This window comes from Chroicocephalus ridibundus, unplaced genomic scaffold, assembly GCF_963924245.1.
Source record: "Chroicocephalus ridibundus unplaced genomic scaffold, bChrRid1.1 SCAFFOLD_749, whole genome shotgun sequence".
Taxonomy (NCBI): domain Eukaryota; kingdom Metazoa; phylum Chordata; class Aves; order Charadriiformes; family Laridae; genus Chroicocephalus; species Chroicocephalus ridibundus.
The window spans coordinates 8829-19517 of record NW_026961361.1 but is presented as its reverse complement, the minus strand read 5'-3'; the positions used below and the strand labels follow the sequence as shown (position 1 = coordinate 19517).

Genomic DNA, 10689 nt, shown 5'->3' with positions numbered 1-10689 from the left:
CACTGTGGGGTCCCCAAAGACCCCCCCACAGTGTCCCCAAGGACCCCAGTAACGTCCCCAAAGACCCCCACAGTGTCCCCAAGGACCCCGATGGCACCTCGGGGTCCCCAAAGACCCCAAATAATGTCCCCAAGGACCCCAATAATGTCCCCAAAGACCCCCACAGTGTCCCCAAGGACCCTGATGGCACCTCGGGGTCCCCAAAGACCCCCAATAATGTCCCCAAGGACCCCAATAATGTCCCCAAAGACCCCCCAGTGTCCCCAAGGACCCCAGTAATGTCCCCAAGGACCCCCCACAGTGTCCCCAAGGACACCGATGGCACCCTGGCGTCCCCAAAGACCCCCCACAGTGTCCCCAAGGACCCCAATAATGTCGACGAAAACCCCCCACAGTGTCCCCAAGGACCCCGATGGCACCCTGGGGTCCCCAAAGACTCCCCCACAGTGTCCCCAAGGACCCCAATAATGTCCCCAAAGACCCCCACAGTGTCCCCAAGGACCCCCGATGGCACCCTGGGGACCCCAAGGACCCCCCACAGTGTCCCCAAGGACCCCAATAATGTCCCCAAGCCCCCCACAGTGTCCCCAAGGACCCCGATGGCACCCTGGGGTCCCCAAAGACCCCCCCACAGTGTCCCCAAGGACCCCAGTAACGTCCCCAAAGACCCCCACAGTGTCCCCAAGGACCCCAATGGCACCCTGGGGTCCCCAAAGACCCCCCCACAGTGTCCCCAAGGACCCCCAGTAACGTCCCCAAAGACCCCCAGTGTCCCCAAGGACCCCGATGGCACCCTGGGGACCCCAAGGACCCCCCCAGTGTCCCCAAGGACCCCAAGAGTGTCCCCAAAGACCCCCACAGTGTCCCCAAGGGACCCTGATGGCACCTCGGGGTCCCCAAAGACCCCCAATAATGTCCCCAAGGACGCCAGTAATGTCCCCAAAGACCCCCCAGTGTCCCCAAGGACCCCAGTAACGTCCCCAAAGAACCCCCCAGTGTCCCCAAGGACACCGATGGCACCCTGGGATCCCCAAAGACCCCCCCAGTGTCCCCAAGGACCCCAGTAACGTCCCCAAAGACCCCCACAGTGTCCCCAAGGACACCGATGGCACCCTGGGGTCCCAAAGACCCCCAATAATGTCCCCAAGGACCCCAATAATGTCCCCAAAGACCCCCACAGTGTCCCCAAGGACCCTGATGGCACCCTGGGGTCCCCAAAGACCCCCCCACAGTGTCCCCAAGGACCCCAATAGCACCCCCAGGGACCCCAAGAATGTCCCCAAGGACCCCAACAGCACCCTGGGGTGCCCAAGGACCCCGACAGTGTCCCCAAAGCCCCCAATTCCCCCCCCCGCGTCCCCAGGGACCCCCGATCCCCCCTCCCTGGGATCTCCCCGTGTCCCCCCCCGCCCCCCCAATGGCGCATGTCCCTCGTCCCCGGGGTGTCCCCGGGGGTGGCAGGGTGACAGCACAGGACACGTCCCCGGGGGTCACCCAGCCCTTTACTGAGTCCCCGGGGGTGGGTCCCCGGGGGGGGGTGTCCCCCGTGGTTGTTGGGGGGGGGGGGGTGGGGGGGGGGGGCTCAGAGCTGCAGGAACTCGGCCACGAAGGCCAGCAGGATCTTGGCCAGGTCCTCCACGGTGGGGGGGGTCCAGGTTGTCCTCGGTGTCCCCCGGCGTGTGCCACACGGCGGGGAAGGGCGTGGGGATGAGGTGCAGCACGGGGACACCTGGGGCGGGGGGGACACGGCGAAGTGGCGGGGGGGGGGGGATATACATCCCTCCCCCCCCCCCCCCCCCCCCCCCCCGCTATGGGATGCCATCGCCCCCGGGGGGACGACGCGCCCCAGGGGACAACGCGGCCATGGGGACTCGGGGGGGGGGGGGGGGGGTTTGGGGACAATTTGGGGACAAGGCGGGGGGAGTTGGGGACAAGGGGGGGGATTTGGGGACAATATGGGGACGGGGCGGGGGCATTTGTGGACAAGGTGGGGGCATTTGGGGACAGGGCAGGGGGAGTTGGGGACAAGGGGGGGGATTTGGGGACAAGGGGGGGCGATTTGGGGACAAGGCGGGGGCGATTTGGGGACAATTTGTGGACAGGGCAGGGGATTTGGGGACAGGGTGGGGGCATTTGGGGATGGGGGGTGGGTTGGGGACGGGATGGGGGGGGAATTTGGGGACGGGGCGGGGGCATTTGGGGACAAGGGGGGGGATTTGGGGACAGAGTGGGGATGGGGCGGGGGGATTTGGGGACAGTGGGGGGCATTTGGGGACAGTGGGGGGCATTTGGGGACAAGGCGGGGGGAGTTGGGGACAAGGGGGGGGATTTGGGGACAAGGGGGGGGCATTTGGGGACAGGGCAGGGGGAGTTGGGGACAAGGGGGGGCATTTGGGGACAGAGGCGGGGGGCATTTGGGGACAAGGGGGAGGATTTGGGGACGGGGGGGCATTTGGGGACAGGGCAGGGGGAGTTGGGGACAAGGGGGGGGGATTTGGGGACAGAGGCGGGGGCATTTGGGGGGACAAGGTGGGGGGATTTGGGGATGGGGGGGTGGGTTGGGGACGGGGGGGGTTGGGGACAATTTGGGGATGGGGGGGGGATTTGGGGACCGCGGGGGGGGGGGGGATTTGGGGACGGGGCGGGGGGATTTGGGGACAGTGGGGGGCATTTGGGGACAGAGGGGGGGAGAGGTGGGGACAATTTGGGGGGGGGACGGGGCGGGAGGATTTGGGGACAGAGGGGGGGATTTGGGGACGGGGCGGGGGGGTTTGGGGACAGAGGGGGGGGGGTTTGGGGACAAGGGGGGGGTTTGGGGATGTCACCTCGCTGCAGGAAGGGGACATGGTCGTCCTCGACGGGCCCCGGGGCCGGGCTGAGGCGGAAGAAGGGCTGGTCCCGGGGGGGGGCGCGCAGCAGCCCCAGCCCCCGCAGGCGCTGCTCTGGGGGGGGACACAGAGGGGACACGGTGGGGGGGGGGGACACACAGAGAGAGGACACGGGGGGGGGACGCGGGGGACACACACACACAACCTTCTGTGACACCCCCAGCCTCCTCCCCCTCCCCGTTTCCATCCCTGTGTCCCCCCCCCCGCCGTGTCCCCTGTCCCCGTCCTTGTCCCCCGGCCCCTTGTCCCCATCCCCATGTCCCCATCCCTGTCCCCATGTCCCCGTCCCCGTGTCCCCCGTCCCCGTGTCCCCTGTCCCCATCCTTGTCCCATGTCCCCATCCCCGTGTCCCCCGTCCCCGTGTCCCCTGTCCCCATCCCTGTCCCCGTGTCCCCATCCCTGTGTCCCCCGTCCCCATCCTTGTCCCCTGTCCCCATCCCCGTGTCCCCATCCCTGTCCCCATGTCCCCATCCCCGTGTCCCCCATCCCTGTGTCCCCTGTCCCCATCCCTGTCCCCGTGTCCCCATCCCTGTGTCCCCCATCCCCATCCTTGTCCCCTGTCCCCATCCCCGTGTCCCCCATCCCCGTGTCCCCCATCCCCGTGTCCCCTGTCCCCATCCTTGTCCCATGTCCCCATCCCCGTGTCCCCCATCCCCATCCCCATGTCCCCATCCCCGTGTCCCCCGTCCCCATGTCCCCTGTCCCCGTGTCCCCCGTGCCCATCCTTGTCCCCTGTCCCCATCCCCGTCTCCCCCGTCCCCATGTCCCCTGTCTCGTCCTTGTGCCCCGTGCCCTTGTCCCCTGTCCCCATCCTTGTCCCCTGTCCTCTTGTCCCCTGTCCCCTGTCCCTGTGTGCCCTGTTCCCATCTCCCCATCCCCATGTCCGTGTCCCCTGTCCACATCCTTGTCCCTGTGTCCCTGTCCCCATCCTTGTCCCCTGTCCCCATCCCTGTGTCCCCGTGTCCCCTGTTCCCATCTCCATGTCCCCATCCCCTTGTCCCCTGTCCCCATCCCCGCCCCCTTGTCCCCATCCCTGTGTCCCCGTGTCCCCTGTTCCCATCTCCGTGTCCCCATCCCCATGTCTGTGTCCCCTGTCCCCATCCTTGTCCCCCCATCCCCTTGTCGCCTGTCCCCATCCCCGCCCCCTTGTCCCCATCCCTGTGTCCCCGTGTCCCCCATCCCCATGTCCTCGTGTCCCCTGTTCCCGTCTCCCCATCCTCGTATCCCCATCCCTGTGTCCCCGTGTCCCCTGTTCCCATCTCCGTGTCCCCATCCCCTTGTCCCCTGTCCCCATCCCCGCCCCCTTGTCCCCATCCCCTTATCACCTTGTCCCCATCCCTGTGTCCCCGTGTCCCCTGTTCCCATCTCGGTGTCCCCATCCCCATGTCCGTGTCCCCTGTCCACATCCGTGTCCCCTATCCCCTTGTCCCCTGTCCCCATCCCTGTGTCCCTGTGTCCCCCATCCCCATGTCCTCGTGTCCCCTGTTCCCATCTCCCCATCCCCGTGTCCCCCATCCCCATGTCCTTGTGTCCCCTGTCCCCATCCCTGTCCCCTTGTCCCCATCCCTGTGTCCTCGTGTCCCCTGTTTCCGTCTCCCCTGTTTCCGTCTCCCCATCCCTGTGTCCCCGTGTCCCCCGTTCCCCTCTCCGTGTCCCCATCCCCGTGTCCCCTGTCCCCATCCTTGTCCCCCATCCCCTTGTCCCCTGTCCCCGCCCCCTTGTCCCCATCCCCATGTCCTCGTGCCCCCTGTTCCCGTCTCCCCATCCCCGTGTCCCCATCCCTGTGTCCCCTGTTCCCATCTCCGTGTCCCCGTCCCCGTGTCCCCTGTCCCCGTGTCCCCGTCCCTCACCGATGGCGACGAGGCGCAGGAACCAGTGGTGGGTGCGGGGGAAGTGGCTGTGGATGGCGGGGTGGGGGGCGCCCAGCAGGTCCAGCAGCACCAGCAGGCTCTGGGGACACCAGCAGGGCCGTGGGGACACCCGGGTGCCACCACTCTCAGGACTGGCCCAGCTGGGACAACGCCGCGACACCCCCGCCTTGGGTGCCACCAGAGCACCCCATTGCTGTCCCACCACCCTTGGGTGCCACCAGACCCCCTCCCACTGCCATGCCACCACCCTTGGGTGCCACCAGAGCACCCCATTGCCGTCCCACCACCCTTGGGTGCCACCAGACCCCCTCCCACTGCCATGCCACCACCCTTGGGTGCCACCAGAGCACCCCATTGCCGTCCCACCACCCTTGGGTGCCACCAGACCCCCTCCCACTGCCATGCCACCACCCTTGGGTGCCACCAGAGCACCCCATTGCCGTCCCACCACCCTTGGGTGCCACCAGACCCCCTCCCACTGCCATGCCACCACCCTTGGGTGCCACCAGAGCACCCCATTGTCATCTCACCACCCTTGGGTGCCACCAGACCCCCTCCCACTGCCATGCCACCACCCTTGGGTGCCACCAGAGCACCCCATTGCTGTCCCACCACCCTTGACGGCCACTAGAGGCCCCCCCACTGCCATGGCACCACCCTTGGGTGCCACCACACCTGCTCCCACCGCCGTGCCACCACCCTTGGGTGCCACCAGAGCACCCCATTGCCATCCCACCACCCTTGGGTGCCACCAAACCCCCTCCCACCGCCATGGCACCACCCTTGGGTGCAACCAGACCCCCTCCCACCGCCGTGCCACCACCCTTGGGTGCCACCAGAGCACCCCATTGCCATCCCACCACCCTTGGGTGCCACCAAACCCCCTCCCACCGCCATGGCACCACCCTTGGGTGCAACCAGACCACACCACTGCCATGGCACTGCACTAGGGTGCCACCAGACCCCCTCCCACCCACATGGCACCACCCTTGGGTGCCACCAGACCCCCTCCCACTACCATGCCACCACCCTTGGGTGCCACCAGACCCCCTCCCACCGCCGTGCCACCACCCTTGGGTGCCACCAGAGCACCCCATTGCTGTCCCCCCATCCTTGAGGCCCACTAGAGGCCCCCCCACTGCCATGCCACCACCCTTGGGTGCCACCAGACCTGCTCCCACCACCATGGCACCACCCTTGGGTGCCACCAGAGCACCCCATTGGTGTCCCCCCATCCTTGAGGGCCACTAAAGGCCCCCCCACTGCCATGGCACCACCCTTGGGTGCCACCAGACCCCCTCCCACCGCCGTGCCACCACCCTTGGGTGCCACCAGAGCACCCCATTGGTGTCCCCCCATCCTTGAGGCCCACTAGAGGCCCCCCCACTGCCATGCCACCACCCTTGGGTGCCACCAGACCCCCTCCCACCGCCATGGCACCACCCTTGGGTGCCACCAGACCACACCACTGCCATGGCACCGCACTTGGGTGCCACCAGACCCCCTCCCACCGCCATGCCACCGCCCTTGGGTGCCACCAGACCTTCCCCCCCCATCCTCCCCCCCAGCAGCGGGCTCGCTGCCCCTCACCATGGCGGTGATGTGGGTGCCGTGGGTGCCGTGGGGGGTGGCGGCCATGCGTGCCGCCAGGTGCCGGGCGCCGTAGAGGGAGTCGGTGGCGCTCCATTCCCCGAAGGCCTCCTCCCCGTCCAGGAACAGCAGCTGCAGCGTCACCTCCGCACCCTGCCGGGGGGGGGGACGGGGGGGGGGACACGACACCCAGGCACCCCGGGGTGGGTGGGGGGCACCCACGTGGCCCAGGTCAGGGACCCAGGTGGCCCCGGGGGTGGGGGGCAGGAGGTGTCCTGGGGCGGGGGTGGACGGGATGGAGCTGGGAGTCCGGGGGGGGGGGGAATCGGGGGGGCCCCAGGCATCCTGGGGGGGGGGGGCGTCCAGGCACCCTAGGGAGGACCCAGGGCGGGGGGGGTGAAGGGGGTGGGAGGGACCCAAGCACCCTGGGGGGGGGGGGGACCCAGGCATGTGGGGTGGGGGGGACACATAGCCATCCTGGGGGGGGGTCTAAGGGGGATCCGGGGGGGGTGGGGGGGGCCCAGGCATCTTGGGGAGGGGGTGTCCAGGCACCCTGGGGGGGGGGTCTAGGGGGGGACCCAGGGTGGGGGGTTGAGGGGGGTGGGAGGGACCCAAGCACCCTGGGTGGGGGGGGACACGTAGCCATCCTGGGGGGGGGTCCAAGGGGGATCTGGGGGGGGGGCCCAGGCACCCTGGGGTGGGGGGGGGGCGGTCCAAGGGGGGAACCCAGACACCCTGGGGGGCACCTAGCCATGCTGGGGGGGGGGGGGGTGTCCAAGGGGAATCCAGGGGGCCGGGAGGGACCCAGACACCCGGGGGGGGGACGGGACACACAGGGGGGGACCCAGGCACCCGGGGCGGGGGGCTGGGGGGGGTCCAGGGTGGGGGGTGAGGGGGTGGAAGGGACACAGGCATCCCTTGGGGGGGGGCCAAGGGACACTGCGGGGGGGGGGGGGGGGTCACGGGGGGACCGAGGCACCTTGGGGGGACCCAGGCACCCTGGGGGGGGGGGTCCCAGGCACCCTGAGGGGGGGGGTTTCGTGGCCCCCCGTCACCCACCCTGTCCTTGGCGCGCCGCAGGGGCCGGTCGAGGGCGGCCGCCAGCTCCAGGAGGATGGCGCAAGGCACGGCCGAATCGGTGGCCCCCACGAAGATCCGTCGGCCACCCCCGGGCCGGGGGGGCAACACCTTGGTGTCGTAGTGACAGGCCAGGACCAGGCGGCGGGGGGCGGAGGGGGCCAGCGTGGCCACCAGGTTGGTGAAGGTCAGCGGCCCCCGGGGGGTCCCCGCTTCGAAGGCGTCCAGCTCCAGGTGCCAGGCGGCCCCCAGGGCACCCAAACACCCCGCGATGTGCTGCGGGGACCCTGCCCGGTGAGGGGCACGGCAGCACCCTAGGGTGGGGGGTGGGTTTTTTTTTGGGGGGGGGGGGGGGGTCTTACCTCTCGGGCGGCGCGGCTGCCGGGCCCCCCCGGCACCCGTTCCCGCAGGAGGGGGCGCAGGAAGGTGTCCCGCAGCCGGGTGGGATCCAGCCGATCCAGCAGCGCCCGGAGAGACGGGTCCGAGGGGGGGCCGGGGGGGTGCTGGGGTTGTGGGGGGGGGGACACCATGTCAGTGTGTGGGGCTATGGCGGGGGGGGGGGAAGTTGGGGTGCCCCAAGGGGGTTTGAGGGTCCTTGGAGGGGTTTGGTGCCCCCAGGATGGGGTCCTGGGGGGGTCCTGGGTGCCCCTGTGATGGGGTTTGGGTGGTGCTGGGGTCTTGGGGAGGGGGCTGAGGGCCCTGGGGGGGTCCTGGGTGCCCCAAGATCCATTGGGTGCCCCCGTGATGGGGTTCTGGGGGGGTCCTGGGTGCCCCGGGATCCATTGGGTGCCCCCGTGATGGGGTTTGGGGGGTCCTGGGGGGCTTGGGGAGGGGGCTGAGGACCCTGGGGGGATTCTGGGGACCCCAGGATCCATTGGGTGCCCCCGTGATGGGGCTTGGGGGGTCCTGGGGGGGCCCTGGGTGCCGCCGTGATGGGGTTTGGGGGGTGCTGGGGGGCTCGGGGAGAGGGCTGAGGGCCCTGGGGGGGGTCCTGGGCGCCCCAAGATCCATTGGGTGCCCCCGTGATGGGGTTTGGGGGGTCCTGGGGGGCTTGGGGAGGGGGCTGAGGGCCCTGGGGGGTCTTGGGGGGGTTCTGGGGACCCCAGGATCCATTGGGTGCCCCCATGATGGGGCTTGGGGGGTCCTGGGGGGCCATGGGGGGGGTCCTGGGTGCCCTGAGATCCATTGGGTGCCCCCGTGATGGGGTCTGGGGGGGTCCTGGGTGCCCCGGGATCCATTGGGTGCCCCCGTGATGGGGCTTGGGGCGTCCTGGGGGGCCCTGGGGGGGTCCTGGGTGCCCCCGTGATGGGGTTAGGGGGGTGCTGGGGGGGTCCTGGGTGCCCTGGGATCCATTGGGTGCCCCCGTGATGGGGTTCTGGGGGGTCCTGGGGGATGTTGGGGGGTCCTGGGGAGGGGGCTGAGGGCACTGAGGGGGTCCTGGATGCCCCCATGATGGGGTCCAGGGGGTCCTGGGGGGCTCGGGGAGGGGGCTGATGGCCCTGGAGGATGTTGGGGGGCCCTGAGGGGGTCCTGAGTGGCCCCATGATGGGGTCTGGGGGGTCCTGAGGGGGTCCTGGGTGCCCCTATGATGGGGTCTGGGGGGTCCTGAGGGGGTCCTGGGTGCCCCTATGATGGGGTCTGGGGGGTCCTGAGGGGGTCCTGGGTGCCCCTATGATGGGGTCTGGGGGGTCCTGGGTGCCCCTATGATGGGGCCTGGGGTACCCCTGGGGTCTGGGGGGCCCCGGGGGAGGTTGTGGGGTCCCCGTGGGGTCTGGGAGCTCCCGGAGACAGCGGGAACATGCCCGACCCCCCCCCACACACTCCTCCCCGGGCACACCCCGCCCGGTCCCCCCCCCCCCGGCCCCAGCTCACCGGGCCAGCATCCCGTTCCCCGCCGGGCCAGGCGACGTAGAGGAGGGCGACGGCAACCGCCAGCCCCAGGAGCGGCAGGAACGAGCGGGGACAGCGGCGAGAGCGCGGGCAGAACCCGGGGCCCGGGCCCGGCAACGGCACCGCCACCGGACCGGACCCGGGCCCCGAACCCGCGGCCCGGAGGCGGCGGGAGCCACCGGCTCCCTTCCGCATGGCGCGGGGGGCGGGGCCTCCCGAAGGGGAGGGGGGGCGTGGTCTCGTGTGGGCGTGGTCTCCGGGGGCGTTGCCGCGGGGGGGGACAGACGGGGACGTCTCCTATAGGCTGAGAGCGCGCCAGGCCACGCCCCCCCGCTCGCGGAGAGGCGGGGTTTGGGTGGGAGCGAGGCGCAGGCGCGGTGGGCGGGGCGCGCCGGGTCGGCGCATGCGCAATGGCGGCCGCGGGGACACGGGGGACACGGTGGCGGCGGCGGCGGCGGCGGGCAGGGACCGGCCACCCCCCCCGTCCCGTGTGGGGTCGTCGTCCCGGTGGGGGTGTCACCCCAGACGCCATGTGCCTCCCCCCCGGCGACATCCCCCGCCCCCCCGGCGACGTCCCTCTTCCCGGTGAGGTCCCTCTCGATGGCGATTGTCCCGCTCGAGGCGCGATGTCCCTCTCGATGGTGATGTCACTTTCGATGTGTGATGTCACCACAGATGTCACCCGGCCTGGGGAGGGGGGGGCGTCACTCCAGGTGGGATGTCACCTCGGACCCAGGACGTCACCCCGGCGCGGGGATGACACCCCCGAGGTGACGTCACCCTCCCTGGGGACGTCGCCACGGGCAGGACGTCACCCCCACGGGGCGGCCACCACCCCCCCCATGGGGCTGAGGTCACCTTCCATGGGGCCAGCACCCTCCACGGCGCCGTAACTCCCCATAGGACCGTCAACCTCCATGGGGCCACCACCCCAGACGGGGATGTCACCCTCCGTGGGGCCACCACGGGGCCAGCAACCTCCCTAGGGCCATCAGACCAGTTGGGGTCATCGCCATGGGGCCACCACCCTCCATGGGGCCACCATCCTGCACGTGATCATGAGCCGCCACAGGGCCAGCACCCCAGATGGGGCCGTCAACCTCCATCAGGCCACCAACCTCCATGGGGCCATCAGACCAGCTGGGGTGATTGCCATGGGGCCACCACCCTCCATGGGGCCACCACCCCAGACAGGGCCATCACCTTCCATGGGGCAACCACCCCAGATGGGGCCGTCACCCTCCATGGAGCCACCACGGTGCCATCACCCTCCTTGGGGCCATCAGACCAGTTGGGGTCATTGCCATGGGGCCACCACCCTCCATGGGGCAACCATCCTCCACGTGGTCATGTCCCTTCACAGGGCCATCACC

The 10689-nt window shown here is 70.3% G+C and overlaps 1 protein-coding gene across 1 annotated transcript; it reads right to left on the bottom strand.

The window, feature by feature from the left end:
• Positions 1-1567: 1567 nt before the first annotated feature.
• QPCTL (glutaminyl-peptide cyclotransferase like) lies at positions 1568-10484 on the bottom strand. The gene is given in 8 exon segments (XM_063321869.1): positions 1568-1648; positions 1650-1729; positions 2826-2942; positions 4739-4838; positions 6350-6502; positions 7409-7702; positions 7789-7929; positions 9299-10484. Coding segments are annotated over 8 exon segments (1164 nt in total). The 5' UTR covers positions 9512-10484; the 3' UTR covers positions 1568-1582.
• Positions 10485-10689: the final 205 nt, after the last annotated feature.